We start from the raw sequence: 20,349 nt of genomic DNA on the forward strand, positions 1-20,349 counted from the left end.
CCAACTGTTCCAAACAAATAAGAAATCCTGAAAATGTATCTAAGTAACCTACTCATGATTCCAAATTTTGTCGAGATACTCCGGCTGGCTTAAACCCACAATCCATTGTATATCAGTTTTCCGATCGTTTGATGTCCTGCACATTCCCCCCACTAAACCCCATATTAGAGTTAAGCAGTTATTTATATCATCAATACAAAAAAATTATCACGGATACTTATCTTTGTGAAGCAAACTAGAAATCTTCCAGGTCACAGTAAGCCGTGATTTAGACGACATTTAGAAAACCGTATGCACAGAAAAGGAAAACAACTGTTTCCAAGCCATCACAAATTTTGGTTTAATGAAATAGAACCTCCTTCCGGAGACCATTGCACCAGCTCCCACACAAATGTTTTTCTGATTCAAAGGAAATACGTTCATGAATTGCGTTAGACTATCTTCTCTAGGCTCCTTTCTCTCCTCTCTATCAGCGGGTCTATTCAAAATAAATTTCCAAGAGTCATAATTTTGATTTTCAGCACCATTTTCGATGATTCTTCTTGGGAAAACTATGTAAGCGATGCAGTCAGTCGAAGGAGGCCACGGTGATCTTGTTGTAGTTGTAAATTAAATAAATGTTGCAGTGTTGTTTGTGGGGGTTAAGAGGTTCTCCTTGGTGAAGCAGTTCACCAAGCCACGCTAACCAGGCGAACGACCGTGCGAAAGATGGTCGTTCAACAACCCACCACCAGAGCGCAGTGCAGAGATGTGAGCCGTCGTCTTCAAGCGAAGAGGCGAAGATGCGAAGCGTGTGATAGGGCGAGGCGAAAACGAGCGCGGGACTGGGGCGATGAACGGCAATGGAGTCAGAGCAGGTCGTAGAAGAAATCTAGAGTTTTTTTTGATTAAGTCGTATAAGCCACCTAACTAGTTTCGAGAAAATCGATGTTGAAGTTTACTAACACATTTTCAATTCTAGTATTTGAAATATAGCTCAGAATTGTTTGAAAGTTGTATAAACATTTCAAAAATAGATGAAGAATGTGCTAGTGTATTCAATACAGGCATGATTTCAGTAATTCTTTAAAACAAGCACTTAAAACCTTTTGCATTAAGTGCTTGGTTTAAACGTCGTTTTGTTAATTGATGAATTTAAGCCTAAAACATGATGTCTTTTGACTTATACTTCGCTGATTGCTGCTAACTTAATTCAATAACTTGACTTCTACATATGTCCCACAACAATTGGCATGTCATTTTCCGGAACTCTTTATGTGGTAGTGTTTGGCAAACCTTAAAACAAGTATCAAGAAGGAGGACTTACGTGTGTATCCCAGGAGCATTGTCAGGGCTTCCGTTGGGTGATATACGCTCTACAGAATGGCACGGCAAGTTCGGAACGGGCCCCGTCCAAGTATGAACCCGTACTCCAGTGGAAAAAATTCTTCTCCGCCGCTGCAGCAGACTGGAATCGGCGTTTTGTGGGTATGTGCATCAAGTTTCTGTTATAATGGAACTCGCACAAACAATTTCCGTCGAAATAACTACATATTTTTATGCTTAGCACCACATTTTCTTCCAAAATACAAAAGGTCGCTTAAACAACTGAGCCGAACTGTTTTTTTGCGACTTTTTGCATGCACGCCAATTTAGTACGATGTAAATAGTCGTTAAAACCATATTGCACTTGAAAATCAGAAAGTCTATATACGCCTTAATTTTAAATCATGTTCTTTAATTTATTTTTTGATCAAATGACACCAAATTTTTACCTAACGTAGAATACATGTTCTTAAATCGTTTGCACTGAATAACTCAATTTTGTTTATGTTGGTTTATACGACCTAATCAAAACAAACTCTAGAAATGACCATTTGGTTTTGGTGCTTTTGTTCCATCCATCTAAAAACGGAACAGGAATCATCGCCATTGCAGGATTCCATAGAAAGAAAAATCCAGTCTTAAGCTGGAATAGATTGGAACTCCTGGTAACCCTACCCATTTTGCCCCTGCCCAAATTATGTCCCTAATATGCTTCTGATTTTTACCAGGACTCCGCTGTTTCGGTTTGATTTTAAATCAACCAAACCCCCAGATCGCCACAGCGCTCTACAACTTCAACCGACCACCACACCCGTCGGTGAGACTCTGCGAAGTAGTTCCCCGTGGTGAGAGTGGAAACGTGTCTGCTTTATGCAGATGTACGAACTACAACAACCCCACCCTTATGAAGACCCTTGCAACGAACGCGAACTATGAATATGGAAAAACTATTGGAAACCGACTCCATTTGGTGAAGGTGTAACGCTGAACCGTGCCGATGTACCTGGAAGGCTGGTGGGTCGTTAAGTCACGCCAGTCCCAAACGTTAGCCTGTGGGGCACCAGGACACACCCCACAGTATCTTGCTGCGCTAAGCAGGTCACTGGCGCAGTGGACCGTATACTTACCTCGCTACTCGTGGGATTAACTATGAACATTAATAGACAAAACAATAGAACGCGGACGGAAGAGAGCAATGCGGAGAGGGGGACACGAGGAGGAGCAGATTTCACTGGAGGAACTGCGCGACATCGCTAAGTCTTTTCAGTTGAATAAAGCTCCGGGTCCGGATGGCATCCCTAATGTAGCAGTGAAGGCCGCGCTCACTGCAACAGTACGTGGATGAAAGGGTTTTCCCAGAAGTGTGGAAGCGGCAGCGATTGGTGCTCCTGCCAAAACAGGGCAAGCCGCCAGGTGACCCATCTGCATATCGCCCGATATGCCTTTTGGATACTGCTGGAAAGGTGTTAGAGAAGGTGATACAGAGATGCCATTCGACATGTTATCGAAAGGGCAGATGAAGCCAGATTGAAGAAACGGAGAGGAGACCGGTTTTGCGCAGTGGTCACCCTTGACGTAAAGAACGCTTTCAACAGCGTCAGTTGGGCAGCGATTGCGTCGTCGCTCATCAACATGAGGATTCCGGCATATATCTGTAGGATGGTGGAGTGTTACTTCCGTGACCGCCAACTACAATATATGACCAGCGAGGGACTGGAAACAGTGAGAGTCTAGGCAGGGGTTCCACAAGGATCGAAACTTGGCCCGGTATTGTGGAACATTGTCTACGACGAACTGCTGAGACTGCGTCTCCCCACGGGAGTGAGACTTGTGGGATTCGCCGATGACGTGGTTCTCCTGGCATTGGGCCCATCAACCGAGGAGGTCTAGCAACTCGCCACAGTAGCTATCGAGAAGGTGGAAAGTTGGATGCGCTCCATGAGCTTACGTCTGGCTCACCACAAGACCGATATGGTGCTGCTCACCAACCTGATCTCAGCACAATCAGGAACGATTGCAGTTGGACCGTGCGCAATCGAGTCCAAGCGTGCGTTTGAATATCTGGGGGTGATGATCGACGACCGGCTGAGCTTTACGGCCCACGTCGACTACGCCTGTGAAAGAGCGGCAATTACGACAGCAGCCCTCTCACGGGCCATGTCGAACAACTCGGCGATCCGCTGCAGCAGAAGAAGGGTGCTGGCGAGTGTGACTTCGTCCATTCTGCGGTACGGAGCGGCAGCCTGGAAGGCAGCCTTGAGCAGGCAGTGTAACCTAACCCAAGGTTACGACGACAAGACGACAAGGGAGGAAACGGAATACTTACCAGGTCTGATAATTAGCTTAAGAAAATGGTGGGCTAGCCAATTACTGCGAATCTGAGAAATTAAACGGCACCTAGACTTTATCCGAGGAGTTTTTCTTAGCTCTCCCGAACTTCCCTGCAAATTGGTTTTGTGTAAGCTTGCCGACCCTAGGGATTATTAGGGGTTCACCGCAAATCTACCGATTGGCTAACAGCCAGTCTTACAACGATTTCCGGAATTTTCTTAGACAACAGCGGCACTCATACACCAATTCTTTGAATAATCAACGGTTTTGTCAGCTATCAATTTTATAATGCTGGTTTTTGAAGAAAACTGTGCAAAACATTTTTTTTTTGTTTTTCTCTTGCATCGCATATATCTCAAAAATGCGTGAATTTAAAATTTTGAAAAAAAAAATAGGTCGGTTAGTAATTTTTACAGGCAACAAAATGCTGTCAAAATTTTGCATGTGCAATTACTAGTAACTGAGCTATCAGCAGAAGAAAGTGTCCCATTTCTAAAAGAACTAAGCTTTAACTGACTTGCTTGGTCTTTTAGCGGCATTCTAGCATTAGTTCTTGCACTACTAAGGCGGTGGGTGCCGAGAAATATCATAAAGCAATAGGATATCTCCATCGGCTCTTTCTCCGGGTTCTCTTGTCTCGTCTAATGTGCTTGAATGCTCGCATTAAACTCCTGGAAAGGCATTCTAGCACTATGAGGAAGGCGACGATCATTTGCCAGCCTCACCTCATTGCCTACTCCAGAGCCAAGCTGGATGACGTCTACTGCCGAGGATCAAGTTTGGGAGGAACAGCTTAGAATTCATCTTGCGATTTACAGCTACGCTGTAGTTAGCATGCGTCTGCTGGTTTCCGATGACTGGAAAAGTTGTTGGTGTTTCGGAAAAGTTCGACAGTCGACGATGCTAACCAACATTCTCAATCTGCAAATTGAAGAGAGGTGTTGAAACCCACGATTAAGCAAAAAATTTACCGGGGTCCCTTTAGCTGTTTTGTATATTTTACAAATTAAATTGGATTTTCTAGTTTCCATTTCCTATCCTTAAATTTTAGAACTTAAAAGAGTATAATAAGGTAATGTTAATCAGAATTTCCCTCGGGAGTGGGGACCTGGGCCGGTAATAATAATAATAAAACAACGAAAAATTCTCGGAAAATGCTTCACAAGGCCGCATAAACAAAACATGTTAACATTTTTGTTACAGCTACATCACTTGTTTACATTTGTGACTGATTCAATTTGGCAAGATCCTCCCGTTTACTGAATTTACAGTTATTACCGTGATCTGGCGATTGTTAATTTTAAAATAGAGTCCGGATTGTTTCGTTGTACCTAGCTTCGAACATACAAGTTCTTACCACTAAGCGCACCATTTCACCGGACAAAACCGGGAATTTACTAATTCTCATGGCATCAGACCAACGGCAACGGCAAGCAACGCGATAATGGCCCGGTCCCGGTCGTAAAACAATCGAAGAAATTCCCGAGAAAGCGCACGCAACATGAATTACCAAGTTTGTTTATTTGCGTTCTGGAGACCTCACTTACCTGCCTCTTCCGATTGTACGCGTGGACGGCCGGCCGTTGTCATCGATCAACCTTCGGGTTTCGGGTTCCTCCCCAACTCGCTCGCTTCCCCACAAGTTGTCAGAACAATTGCAAAATTCCTGGAACCTATTGGCATAGTGTTCAAATCTTCCAGGTCCCCTCCCCGAAAACACTCACAAATAACACCAAAAGCCTGCGATGTCTGTCATTCGTCATCGATATATTAGTTCCCTCCGTGTGCCTCACATCTCCCCCACACAAAAAAGAATCATCCATCGTCTTTCGGCTATGGCCAACTAGATGGCGATTTATTGTTTACAACCGTTTGATTTTCTCATGGAAATGATAATTTGCACATTGTTGGCGACCGACCGATCGCCGAACGGGGTACCAATTCCCTGACCGGTCCGCGATTTTTGCTGGAATGTGGGAATGGCCCCACAGGCCGCGCCGATCCCAAACCAGAATCGATGTGAAAATTGATCGTGGCTAGCTAGAAAGAAGTCGAAGTGACGGACTTTGGAAGGCGTTTCATCCAGCACACTGCACAGCAGAACGTGTAGCTATACAAACATATGTATGTTTACAGGAAATAACACCTTTCGCATACCAATTATGGAAGAAAAAGGTGGAGAGAGCAATTGGCCGATGGCTGATTGAATTGTGTGACCGCGATTTCCAAGAATCTTCCCAAAAACGGCATGCCTGGAATAGGTGATTTCCTAGTTAGCTTGCAGGGTCTCGGATTATCGATTATTGGGTTTGAATTCTGCAGAAATAAGTGAAGAAATTTAACTTGTTGGTGTTGTTTTTAAATAATGTATTGTTTAACAGTAAAGTGTTTCTTAAGTTAATCCTAAAATTACATTTGTTTTTTGTTTTTTTTTACATTGCTTTTTTATGACTGTTATTTCCTTGGTGCCATTAGAGGCATCTGGTGGCTCAACCAAAAATTGATTTAAAACGATCGTTGGGACTTTATACACGTTTCCTGGAAGCCTGGAAACGTGTGTAAAGTCCCAACGGCTATGTTTATCTGTGGTTTGGCCAAAGATCTTAAGGCTGAGTGGGTTGTCTGGATGTTGAGATTCGTCTCATCGAAGCAATCGATGAGATGAATAATAACACACGCATGGTGGTGTTATCAGAAATAAACAATTAAGAAATGTGACCATAGAGATAGTGTTCCAAATATCAATCATTTTCACCGAGTCATGCTTGACTACATTCAGAGCCAAAAAATCAAAGCAGTCAAATTTTCCTTCTTCAACCAAATCATACAAACAATCATGCATGACAACGACGCTTCCGTATTTGAAACACTTTTGCGATACATGATGAGGTAAAAAAGGACGCAGACTATCAGCAACGAACGTCTCTATGCTGATTTCCTTCCCTTGACGACTTCCAACCTTTAGGATCATAACTGATATGTATCAGTTCTGAGCGATCTATGTAGGCTATCAGATGATTTTTTATTTTTCGTTTTGCCTAGAAGGACAAAAACATGACTAGGTAACCGCAATGAACTGTCCAGCATGTGCTACAGCTTTTTTTGACATGTGGTCCTGGTATTTATTCAGATTTTTCCTTTTGAAACATTAATGATCGTCTATCAATAACGAGCATTATCAACAATGATGCGAGGATAGACGTTCGGGAATGATTGAGGGAGCGACGTTCAAAATGTATCACCAAGTATGTCGATCACCGTCGATTAGCCACGTGACGAATAGCAACGGTAGCCTCCGATGGGGCATGGTATATCTTCTTGTATCAAGTTAGTGTTGATTTTCGACATATATTCAATGGGTACTTTTACCACGTGCGTATCACAGCACTCGGAGGAAGCATCATTCTAGCTAGAAACCATTCCTGATTGCTTTTCTTGAGCGATTTTCAGAAGACTGCATAGAGATGGTTTTAATATAAATAGGACACAATGTATTGTAATAAAGTATTCCAAGTTCTATCAGCAAGTAGCCAGCAGGAGGTTGGCAAGCCAAGAGACACGGGAGGGAGGTCGTCGGACAGGTGCTTTGGAAGGCCGGGAAACACGGAAGGTCGTCAAGCCGGTGCATGGAAGGGCGTAGGACTGGAACGTCAAGTGGAGGAGGTCGTCGGGCTGGAGCCACTGGGAGGCGTTAGGCCTCAGGAGGAGCGTCGAGGCAGAGAGCTTCGATTCGCTGCGAAGGGCCGTGCGAGCCGTAAGGAACGGCATCGGTGGCAGAAGGGTGCCGGGCCAGACGGAAGTTTGTGTTCAAGCGATTCGAAGGAAGGTTGTCATCGAGTGGGCCGAAGGATGGTCGTCGAGTGAAGCCTGGAGAGGGTCGTTGAGCTGAAGGCGATGAATGTGATCCGGCGCGGTGCATTGCTGAGCGGCGAACAGCGTGTGTTGAGGAGGAGTGATGAGATTCGTCTCATCGAAACAATCGATGAGATGAATAGCGACACACGAATGGTGGTGTTATCAGAAATAAACTATTAGGAAATGTAACCATAGAGATGGTTTTGATATAAATAGGACACAATGTATTGTAATAAAGTATTCCAAGTTCTACCACCAACCAGAACAAGTCTCTCCTTTCCACTGCCTAAGTGCTCACAACACTGGGACAATAGGACAATAAGCCGAATGTGACAAATGGATGTTAAGCCGAATGGTCATCACGCCAAAATGGAACGATCGACCGAGTAGTCGTAAGTCCGTATGGTTGCTCAACCGAATTATTATAAAGCCGAATGGTCGTTAGACCTAAGGGCACTGATGAACTGATGTACAAGCTAAGCCTTGAAAAGTGTGTAAAGTCCCGACGACCGTTTTGAATCAATTTTATGTTTTTTGGTTGAGCGACCAGATGTCTCTAAGGACACCAGAGAGAATTGTCAAGAAGAAAATGAAATGTAAACAAAACAAAATAACAAACAATGATGAAAAGGTCGTATTACTATTTGAGGAGTTTCGAGCAAATTGATGTTGAAGATTTGTTACACATTTATGATTTGCGTTACCAAAATTTTTAGCTTAAAGCTGTTTTCCGGATTGCTTCGAACTAGCATGAAGCACTTAATATAAACAGATATGATGCGTAAAAATGCCCGCTCAGAGAAGCCTTGAATCTGTATTTCATCGTTGAATTGTTAATTTTAAGCTCAACCGGATAAAATAACTGGTTCGTCTGGCTTGTTCAAAGTTGTTAGTAAGTCTCTTTACAGGGTGGCCACAGAACCGGGAAAACCGGGAAAAAACCGGGAATTGAAAATCGAACCGGGAAAACCGGGAAAAAACCGGGAATTCAGACCCAAAACCGGGAAAATTAACAAAAGGAAACCGAAATTCAGTTCTTAGATCAGGGATTCAACCAAAAATTCAAAATTCAATGTCCAAGTCAGAATTCAACAGTTAAAAAATGTGTAAGAAGAATATCATAAGTTTGGAAATTTTTAAGCTTCTCTCTGAATTGTCTTAAACTACCTCTAAATTGAAAAAAAACTCACGAATTTTACCGGATCCTAGAATTTAAAACTGCCTCAAAAAATGAGATGAGAAATTTAAAAAGTCTCTTAAAATTTGTTCAAGTATCGCATCTTTACAATTATTAAAAAAAATCTTCTAATCATATAAAGCAAGCAAATAAAAGGTAAATTTCGAATCTCAACTCTTTGTTGCAAATTTGGAAATGTAAAAAGATACTTAAATTATTAATTTCCAGTGATAGTGTTAGATTTAAGAGTTAAACACAAGACAATCATCTTTTTGCACGACACGGTGTTTTTTTTGTAGCCTTATAATAATAAATTCGACATACCGTAATCCGGGGTAAGATTGATCAGTTTTTTCAATATATTTCAATTATTTTTTCTGATATTTGGAATGTGGAATGTTTTATATTTTTAAAACCAGTACTGGAATCCTATGAACGTAAAACATGGTTGCAGAAATTTATTAGACTTCTTTAAATTTGTTTTAAAAATCGTTTTCGTCTCTGTTCAGAATTTGATGCTTTGGGGTGACATTGATTAGTCTCTATTCTGACGTTTTTAACGAGTTTTCTTGATCATAAATAATACAAAACACCTTCATAAGCTTAACAAATGCTGTTTATCAATTTAACCTTGATTTAAATTGCTGTTTATCATTTTAACCTTGATCAATTTAACCTTGATTTTTAACGTTTTATTTTAAAAATATTTATTATCGAAAAAAAAGCTATGATGCTGCCTACATTAAGGGCGAAATTATTATAATTGCTATATAGTTTGAGCTTCAGAATACAACTGAATTTTTACCTTCACACATTTCCCTAGGCCCTCCCACTATTTCCATTTTCATTTTTTCTTCAAAGTCAACGATTTGATAGGGTTCCTATCCATTTGTCCAATACGGGCTTACTCTTGGAAAAAGTCCTTATTTTTAAAATATAAAAAAAATATTATTAAACGACTATAAAAATAGTACTATAACTGTTCATATACAAAGAAAAAAGTTGTTCTTTCACATTCAACAACCTGTTTGCTTCAAAATGCTTTTTGGTATCATCAGGTGAGCTGTTTGTTTGCGAGTCTTGGAAAAATAGATATTTCAAGATTTCGAAATTAGATTTTTTACTAACAGAAATAAAAATTTCAAATACAAACCAAATTTTGCCTATTCGTTACCCAACTAATAGGCTTTCAAACGTAGAAAACAGTTATCAAAAATTTAAACTATAGACTAAGTTATTGATGATAATGTGGAAAAGTTTTTTGTTGGTCGAACTTACCCCGGTGATCAATGTTACCCCGGTTTACGGTAGCTGAAACCATCTCCTACCAAACGCACTGTTTAAAAAATTAACTTTTTTCGATCACTGGTCATAATTTATCCAGAAAAAATCAAATTACACTTTTTAAAGCTTGAATATTTCAACATTCCTTTGAAAATTTACGAAAATTTCGAATGAACTGATCTCTAATCTGATCCGTAACAAAAATTGAAATAAAATTTTAAAAAATCCAGTGAAAATTTTTCCTTTTTCATGAGGGTGTGTTTATGTCGATAGACGACAATATATAAATTCTTCAAATATCTTAAAATGATTCAACATTGCATGGTACTTTCCTTAAAATATACATGTATTTGTATTTTGAGTGCAGCATTTAAGAAAAAAATCCTTGAATTCGAATGTTAAAAAAGACCCGTGTTCAAATAACAAAATTATTGCAATAATATTGATTACTTTTAGTTTATTTCTTTTCGATAGCACAAGTCAACCAAATTTACGTTCTTCCGTTTGCCCGGGGGGAATGAGAGCAAATTTGACTAATTTTAGGTCGACATTTCCAAATTTGCAGTTTGGTTTTTTTTCTGCTAGCTCTAGTTTTCGAGATTTAAGAGTTAACTAAAGAAATTTTTAAGCAACATTTTATAACTTTTGAAAGATACTTAAATCGTAGGTTTCGAATGGATGATCAACTTTTACCAAGATCGCGAATAGTTGACACTTTAGAGAAAACTGAGGCGTTCTTTAAGTTTATTTTTCACAGTCCGGTAAAATATGAAAATTTAAGGATATTTTGGAATATTTTTTTAATAAAAATGAATCAATTTTTTTTAAGGCATAAGTCAAAAAATATTTGAAACTCTCAACAAAATTCTAAATATGTAGAAATAAAATCTTTGATATCGAAAGCTTATAAATTTTCTTCAATGATGTCACAAATAGTTACATTTTTTCTATTGCATTTTAAAACTTGAGGTTTTTTAAAGCATTGATAATATCTTAATCCTCTATCAAATGAAGGATTTTAAATAAATTAGAAATCTGTTTTTGTTTTTATATAGGATTGCCGGTTCATTTGTTGTCAATGATTTATTTAACTCAAAACCTAATATCACCAGAACTAGATTCGACAGAATCTGACAAATAATTCGAATTAAGGACGGCTTTACAGATTTAAAAACATGTACATATCATGTTTTTATTGTAATCTGTTTATGAAGTGTATGAAAATTTTATGTACACTGTTGATTCTCTTTGATATTTCAAACCTTATTTTTCCGCTTTTCAACGTGTTTTTTTGCATAAATCCTTAATGTTAGTCTTAGCTTAGCATGTGTTTGTAGAAATTTATAAGATTTGTTTTCCTGATAAGGGGTTGTTTCCAAGCAAAGATTACGAAATACGATATATCTTTATTAGTGATCGGAACAGTTATCTAATTTTCATAATTTTACCCCGAGAAATTGACTGAAAATAAAAAAATATGTTGAACAATTAACTGTTACTTTTTTCATTTTAATCTAATCCACATTTTTCTGCATAACAAAGCTAATCCTCTACAGAGATGTTAAAATCGCGAGTCTACATACTCGCACTTTGCCCTTCTTTGCAGAACGATTTTATTTCGTTAAACTCAATCTGCAATGATGCTATCTAAAGTTCAACTCGGAAAGCATCAGGAAGTAAGCTTCGGGTAAACTCGGCAGGAGTAAACAGCAATCGGGGGAGAAACATCAGCGAAGCAAACGAACAGTTCAGCGAATTAAAGAAAAAATCGTTTTCGTTCGGCAGCCGAACACATCAATCGGACAACGCATGGGGGCGTGGCTAAAAGTGATAGATACAAGGGAACGGGAAACGAGCGAGAGAAGGGTGCGAGGAATGTTAACTCGGTCCGTCGGGCAACGATCGCTCGTGAGCATTCGTGTACGGTAAGCTTCGTTCTGTTGTTTCATTGGTGTGATTTTATTCCTGCGAGGAGGGGAAAACATCAACTCGGAACTGTTCTCTTCGTTTTGTGTGCAATCACGTCATGATTGGAACGAAGATAAAATCAATCTGCACACAACAAGTTAAACTCGGAAAAAATCAGCCGAATGATTCTTTCCGAGGCGAGTTTAAACACCGCTGATCCTCTACTGAATGAAAAATAAAAACGTTGAGAATTTATTTTTATGGAAATATTTTTTAATTGTTAAAATAAAGTACGAAATAAGTTTTTTTTAAATTATAAATATAGTTTGCAATGTTTTACAGTACTAAATCATGCTAAAAATATTTATAAAAAAAAGTTCGAAACCAAATTTTGAATCGTATGCAGTAGAGGATTCAGACTTTTTTTTACTTTTTATGGCTATTACAAAAAATTACATTGTTTCTTTTAAAACTCTTCCAAAATTTTCAATTTTAATGTATTCTTGAACTCAAACTATGAGTCCTGAATTTCAGTTTTTTTTAAATAGTATAGGTAGTTCAAATTTATTGTCAATAAATTTAAACTGAAAAATTTTGTATAAAGAAAATAAATGTGTAATGTCAGGGGATCGTATCACGGGCAATTATTTCGGGTTAATACACCAACACACGACGCGTAACTTTACTTAATAACAACCGTTTATTGAAATTCCAAATTTAGGAAAAAAACAGAACTTTATTTCACGCGTTCTTAAAAATAAACTTTTATTCTTCTGCTGGTGACCGGTTAGGATGCTGTTCGATCGAAATCTAATTCTTAAGTGAATAACCGGAAATTGCAAAGTGTGCTTAAGGCCACGCAAACTATTGTGCATCGAGATGCGTTTTTCTAAGCAGGGCCGGACTGCAGTTTTCTGAGTAGGAGATGGATTCTGCTTAACGCAGGCAAATTTAAATTCAAATATATAAATTAAGCTAGAACCTATCATTCCGGCCACCTGAAATGCATATTTCACAACTAATACCTAGCATAGTATACAATTCAAATAATTTCCAAAATAAAACTAAACTCACGGCTTCTCAGTCAATCAACATTGATGTCACCTAGTGCGGGGGCGGCTGTCGATGACTCCTCTTCGTCCATCGTAGGCAACGGACACAGCTTGACCACAGCACGCTTGAAGATAGCACCAGTGGGTGTGCGGATGGTCACCACCCGTGTCACACCGTCAGCTCCAGGATGTAGTTTCATGATGCGCACGAGAGGCCAGCGCACCGGGGGTAACAGGTCATCTTGAAGAATCATCACCTGGCCGATTTTGAGATTCACTTGCTGCGGGTTGGTAGTAGATTGCCGTTGCAGCTCTTTGAGGTATTCTGTCTGCCAATGATACCAGAAAAGCTGCTGCTTCTGTTGGATGACCTGATAGCGATTCCTCAGCCGGTTCTCAGTTACGTCTTTCAGGTCGGGATGTGGAAGAGCTTGCAGTTGAGATCCAATTAAAAAGTGGCTCGGAGTGATGGCTTCGAAATCGTTGGGGTCTTCAGACAAAGGGGCCAACGGTCTCGAGTTCATTGCTCCCTCGATCTGCGACAAAATCGTCACTAGGTCCTCGTAGAGTAGAGAGGTGCTGCCTAACTGACGAACCAAATGTTTTTTCGCAACCTTCACGGCGGCTTCCCACAGGCCGCCAAAGTTGGGTGCACGCGGGGGGATCATTTTCCATTGTATGCCCTCGGTTGCGAGAGCGGTAGCGATACGATCGGTTTCCTTGGGGCTTGAGATCATTCCGTAGAGAGCGTGTAGCTCGTTTCGAGCTCCTACAAAATTTGTGGCATTGTCGGAGTAGATGTATTGAGGTTTGCCACGTCTGGCCACGAAACGTTGTAGAGCAGAGAGAAATGAGGCTGTGGATAGGTCCCCCACAAGCTCAATGTGAACTGCTTTTGTGCTAAAGCAGACAAATAGGGCAATATAGGCTTTGGTGGGAGCAGATTTACGGTTCGGGGACTTAACAAACACCGGGCCACAATAGTCAATGCCAGTTGATGCGAAGGGACGACTTGGGGTAACTCGGGCAAGGGGTATTTGGCCAATTGGTTGCTTGAGAGGCTTAGGGTTTGCTCGAGTACAACGAAAACAGGTTCGAATTACGCTGCGCACAGCTCTTCTCCCATTTGTAGGCCAATATTCATTGCGCACTACACCCAGCGTAAGCGCTATTCCCCCGTGAACCAATTTGTTGTGAAATGACAACAAAAGCATTCGGGTGAAACGGTGAAATCCGGGGAGCAGGATTTGGTGTTTGGTGCTAAAGGTTTCCAAGGACAATTTGAGCCGGCCACCGACTCGGATTATTCCCGAAGCATCAACAAAAGGATTTAACAAACTTAGGGCGGATTTTTTTGGTACCGGTTTTCCTTTTCGTAGTAAGTTCAACTCGGTGTGGTAACATTCAGCTTGAACTAATTTTACCAGGCAGTCTCTGGCAGATTCGAGTTCAGTGGGAGTGAGGGTTAAAGTGGATTCTTTGAGTTCTTTTCTCGCCTTCCGAGAAACTCGCAAACAATAAGCAGTCGTACGGAGCAAACGGTTGTACGAGAATGATCGAGTAAACAAAGGGTTAAGTGGTTGTGGATTTTGGATTAGCAAGGTGGTGGTTTTGCGCTCAGTGTCTCCATCAATATTAGTGGTTCTCGGGATCTCCAACTTCGGCCAATTTTCCTCTCCCCTTCCCAACCAATCGGGTCCATGGGTCCATAGTTTGCAGGTCAGAAGCTGGTGTACAGTTAAGCCTCTGGAGACGACGTCAGCTGGGTTATTTACTCCGGGAACATGCTGCCATGATGCGTTCTTCGTTAGGATGTGGATGTCTGCGACTCGGTTAGCCACAAAGGTTTTCCAGGTTTGTGATGGTGCTCGTAGCCAATAAATAACAACCATCGAATCGGTCCAGTAGTAGATTGGTGCAGATCTCAGGTCCAGTGTGTCAACAACTCTCGTCGATAAGCGAGCGCCTAGCTGAGCAGCGCATAGTTCTAGTCTCGGGATGCTGCGTTTCTGAAGCGGTGCTACTCGGGATTTCGCCGCCAGTAAGACCACCTTCACCTCCCCGTTGGCCTTCTCCGTCCGAGCGTAGATGCAGGCTCCATAAGCTGATTCAGAGGCGTCCGTGAAGCAATGTAGCTGCACCTCCCCCCTGTCAAAGGCAAACCGCGGGATCCGAAACTCAGCTAGCGATGACAAGTCCTTTACAAAATCTTCCCACTTAGTTCGGATTTGATTGGGGACTTCCTCATTCCATTCGATGGACATCAACCAAAGTTGTTGGATAAACATTTTCGCGCGTACAACGACGGGAGCAATCAATCCCAAAGGGTCATAAAGTTGGGCAATTACGGAAAGAATTCGGTTCTTTGTAATCTTTCCGTCGGTTGTGAATGGGGCAAATTTGAAACAAAATAAATCATGCTCGGGCTCCCAGGAAATTCCTAAGACTTTCACCACCTTACCAGGTTCGGGATTTTCATAGCTAGGATGGGCTAGGTTTTCTGGTGGCACTCCTTCCAAAACTTCAGGAAAATTCGAGCACCATTTCCTCAAGGAAAATCCTCCACGGCTCATCAGTTCGTCCATCTCCTTACGCAGTTGGATTGCTGTAGATATGGTTTCTTCACTCCGTACAAAATCATCCATGTAAAAATCTCGCTTCACAGAGGCTGCGGCGAGAGGAAAAGAAGCACCTTCATCATCCGCAAGTTGATGAAGTGTGCGGGTAGCCAAGAACGAGGATGGGCCCAAACCGTATGTCACTGTTGTCATCTCATATTTCGTAATCGGGTCGTTCGGGCTGAATCTCCACAACAAACGCAGAAGGGGTCGGTCATCGGGGTGAAGAACGATTTGCCTATACATCTTCTCTATGTCAGCCAACAATACCACCAAATTTTTGCGAAAGCGGAGTAAGATGTCGAAGAGCTCATCTTGGATGACAGGGCCTACTCGGAGCGAATCGTTGAGAGAGAATCCAGTACTTGTTTTTGCCGAAGCGTTGTAAACACTGCGTACCTTCGTAGTGGTGCTGGATTCTTTCAACACGGCATGGTGAGGAAGATAGCATACAACAGTAGGTTCTGGGTCGTCAACAGGTACCTCTCGCATGTGTCCCAGTTGGATGAATTCGGCCATAAAGGCATGATACCTTTCTTTAAGGATGGGATTTTTGTCCAATTTTCTTTCCAAGCTGATGAGACGGGCCTTGGCATTGGAGTAAGACTCGCCTATCATTGATTCCAAATCGTCTTTTTTGGGATATTTTACGGAGTATCGACCAGTGGAATCGCGGCTTACCGTTTCCTTGAAGAAGTCCTCACAATATTGATCGTTGGGTGAAAGGGTGGGTTTAGAATTTTCAAATTCGTCTATTTTCCAGAATTTTTCGAGGTTCTCGTTGAGGGTTTCCAAAATAGACGGACAACAAACCAGAGCTTGGGGTATGGGATCAAAAGGCACTGCTCCTGAAACAAGCCATCCGAACCTACTTTCCACTAAGGCCAGGGCGTGTGGGTCAATTTGCAACCGGCCACCCTGGAGGATTGCATAAAAGTGTTCGGCACCTATTATGAGGTCTACCTTTCGTGAGACGTTGTACTCGGGATCAGCAAGTGTGATGTCGTTCGGTATCTGCCAGTTTGCAGTGGTAATGGTTACAGCAGGTAGATCAGCAGTCAGCTTTTTGAGCACCAAACAATTCAGGGGAATAGAGAAGTCATCAACTCTCGATCTCACTTCGGTGGTCACGGAGCAAACTGCCCGAATGGGAGATTCACCAATACCGAGGATGGGTTGGTCAATACGATGACGAAGCAATCTTAGTTTCTGACAAAGGCGGTCACTCATGAGACTGCTTTGTGATCCACTGTCTAACAGAGCTCGGGCCAGATGTTCATTTCCATATCCATCTAGCACCTTGACGACGACGGTCGATAGGAAGACGTTCATTCCACGGGATTCTACAGCGGAGTTGGACGAGATCACTTCAGGATTTTTTGCCACTGTTGAGGATTCGTTGACTTTAGGAGAATTCTGGGCTGTTCGGATTTGTGAGCCGCTGGAATTTGGATTGTTGTTCGATACTGATGCATCGAACCCGGGATGCAATAAAGAGTGGTGGCGTTTTTGACAGTGTTTGCAGGAGAAGTTGGATTGGCAATTCCGGGCGAAGTGGTTGCCCCTGAAGCAATTGCTACAAATCCGTTTCGTGTTGACCAGGTTCAACCGATCTTTAAGCTGCATCTTTTCAAAAACCGGACATCTCACTAAAGGATGATAATCGCGGCAAGCTAGGCATTCAGGTTGGTACCGTTCCACTGCAGTATAGGAGTTGATTTTCGACGATGTAGGATTTTGGGGTTTAGTTTGCCTGACAGGGAGATTGTGCTTCGTTTGAGAAGAAGAAGTGGACTGCTCAGCCGAAATGTGAAGGGATTCTAGGGTCCGGATTTTACGGGTTAATATTTCGATGAGGTTTTCATAAGTTGGTTCGTGATTAGCAGAGACAAATTCTTCCCATTCCTTCAGGGTGTAATCGTCGATTCGAGAGCACAGTAGTTGAACCAAGAGACTGCCCCAATGCGCGGTTGGTTCATTTAGTTGGTTGAGTATTTTGACATGCCGTTGGAAATCCTCTACTACAGCACGTAAACCAGCAGCGGATTTCCCCGAGACCTTCGAGTGGACAATTAGAGCTTGCAAGTGTTTCTTTTTTAGTAAGTATGTGTTGGAATAGCGGTTGAGGAGTGCTTCCCAAGCTACCGCGTAGTTGTTTGCGGTAATGGTTAAGGATTCAATGAGTTTTAGCGCGTCACCTCGCAAAGCAGATCGGAGGTACTGAAATTTTGGATGCATGGGATTTCTGGCGACGAGTGAATCAGTGATGAAAAGGAATCGCGAAACGTTAACCATTCATTCAGATCACCGTCAAATTTAGGCAATTCGATAGTGGGGAGTTTCACACCGGTTACATGAGCAATTGCTGGAGCACCTTGCTGGTTTAATGGATTGGTTGAGATTGGAGGAAGGGGAGGAACCTTGCTTACGAGACCACCTTTTACCCTAAAGTACTGCTCTTCCACCCTTGCCCTTACCTTCGCATTAGCCGCAGCAAATTCTGGTTCATCGTCGTACGTTTCATATTCTCCTTGGATCGCTTCAAAAGTTTCCATCAGGTTATCAAGTCGGGCCAGACGTATCGCTACCTCGTTCATGTCTCGCTCCTCATCGTAATTCGTCAGGAAGTCTTGGATGCGCTGCATGGAATCCAGGATGTTTTTCCGTTTCAGCTCCTTTGCCTTCATCTTCTTCTCCGCCATGATGAGGTTAGGTTTAGATTAGTGCAGGAACGGCTAAAATAAACGGAAGACCCAGGAAGCACCTTTCGGATGACGATATAGGGTTGGAATGGCACTCACCTGTGCCCATTCAAAAACAGGCCTTTGGTTTTATTAAAAGCAGGAACTCTCGAACAACTGGATGGGATGACTACCAAGTCGGATGATCACGGGTAGGATGTCTCAACTCCAGTGGATGGTTAGGATTGAAATCCGATATTGGATGTGGATTTCCGACCTTCCAGGATTTTCCCCAGGATAATTGTAGGTTAGGAACAGCAACGGTCACTTCAGGATAGTATACCACAACGGCAATAGCACCGGTATAGGAAAATGGATCGGTGATCCTCAGCAGGAACACGTGGAATTCTGTATTGGGCAAAAGAAGACCCAGGAAGTACCTCTCAAGAAAATAGAATTCGTTGGACAGATACTCATATGGAGCCTGTCTTAAACAGGCCTTGTACTTTTTGAGCAGGTACTGCTATCTGGAACTCCGGGTTGTTGGATGGGTTGGATGGGATTATCGTCGTGGTTGATCCAATGGTACACCCGTGATCCTGGTCACGGCACCAAAAATGTAATGTCAGGGGATCGTATCACGGGCAATTATTTCGGGTTAATACACCAACACACGACGCGTAACTTTACTTAATAACAACCGTTTATTGAAATTCCAAATTTAGGAAAAAAACAGAACTTTATTTCACGCGTTCTTAAAAATAAACTTTTATTCTTCTGCTGGTGACCGGTTAGGATGCTGTTCGATCGAAATCTAATTCTTAAGTGAATAACCGGAAATTGCAAAGTGTGCTTAAGGCCGCGCAAACTATTGTGCATCGAGATGCGTTTTTCTAAGCAGGGCCGGACTGCAGTTTTCTGAGTAGGAGATGGATTCTGCTTAACGCAGGCAAATTTAAATTCAAATATATAAATTAAGCTAGAACCTATCAAAATGTTTCTTATTTTTATTAATTAACGATACTTTTGATTTTATTATAATAAATTTAGATATAATAATTTTGAATTCCTTTTGCACATTTTGTTACTTTCATTTCGAAACTGAAATTTCTAAGTTTAAAATAAAAAAACAATAGTTGAAATTGAAGTGAATAAATGTTTCAAATTTGGTCGCGTAAAAAAAACCTTAGTGTATATCTTAAACTATGATATGCTGTTTAATAATCCTTGAAACTGATTAATAAAGACTTTGTGAATTGTTGCCCATATTTTTTTTTAACTTTTGAAGTTTGAATTCAAGATGCAAAAACAATGTTTAGTGAATGGTTTCTAATTACTTATTCATTGAAACAAGTTGCAAAAAATAAATTTCTGCATCTTGTAAATAACCACATGTCAATGACTTTGCCAAATTACTGAAAATTTGTGAGAAAGTAGATCGTGGACTGAACTTTTGCAGACAAAAAACAGTTTGTATTGAAAATTACCGCTTAATGTTTTCAGTGTCTAAAAGTTAACTTTTTAGCACTGAATTGCATAAAATACAATTATAATAACGATCCAAAAATTGAAAATATATATAAATGTGAAGCAAACTTTAAAATAGAAACCAATTCGTCTAAGTGTTCAATTATTTGAGTGTTTTGAAACAACCAAATCGATGAAATATTTTGAAAATTTTGCTATATGCCGATGAAAATGGACAATCAAAGTCTGGAAAACCTTGAATTTTTGTCCGGGAAAACCGGGAAAAAACCGGGAATTTCAAAATGAAAAAGTTGTGGCCACCCTGTCTTTAGTAAAAAAAAAAAACGATTTAATGAACCAGATAAATTTACCTTGTTGTGAATTTTTTGAAGACGTCTACTTTACTACGATAATAGTTTATTTATTTTTAAGAACATACTCAATTGAGCTCTTCTAAGAATGAGGTACTTCAAAAGTTGATTCAGCTTGTATAAATGATATTATTTAAAATTTTTCACTGGTTTCAAGAATTATAAAATTCAAGCTTTCGTCAATCTCTGTAGTGAAAACATTATGATGATGCTATTCTTCTCAGCTTAAATTTATTCTTGGTTAATTTAATTATCAAGCAATAGATGGCACAAATCAAGCCAAATCAAATTGATGCCGCC

At 40.9% G+C, this 20,349-nt stretch overlaps 1 protein-coding gene across 1 annotated transcript; it reads right to left on the bottom strand.

The window, feature by feature from the left end:
- Window positions 1-12,944: 12,944 nt before the first annotated feature.
- LOC129741081 (uncharacterized) lies at window positions 12,945-18,232 on the bottom strand. The gene is made up of 2 exons (XM_055732781.1): window positions 18,008-18,232; window positions 12,945-17,750 (listed from the first exon to the last, which is right to left on the bottom strand). The coding sequence occupies exons 1-2, from the start codon at window positions 18,230-18,232 to the stop codon at window positions 12,945-12,947; spliced, it is 5,031 nt and encodes a 1,676-aa protein (XP_055588756.1).
- Between the last annotated feature and the right edge of the window lie 2,117 nt (window positions 18,233-20,349).

This window comes from Uranotaenia lowii, chromosome 2 (assembly GCF_029784155.1).
Source record: "Uranotaenia lowii strain MFRU-FL chromosome 2, ASM2978415v1, whole genome shotgun sequence".
Classification (NCBI taxonomy): domain Eukaryota; kingdom Metazoa; phylum Arthropoda; class Insecta; order Diptera; family Culicidae; genus Uranotaenia; species Uranotaenia lowii.

Coding starts and splice junctions, on each gene's coding strand:
- LOC129741081 (XM_055732781.1), bottom strand. CDS start 18,232: ATGGCGGAGAAGAAGATGAAGGCAAAGGAGCTGAAACGGAAAAACATC. Junction 17,751..18,007: donor TTGCTGCGGCTAATGCGAAG/GTAAGGGCAAGG, acceptor CCAAAATTTCAG/TACCTCCGATCTGCTTTGCG.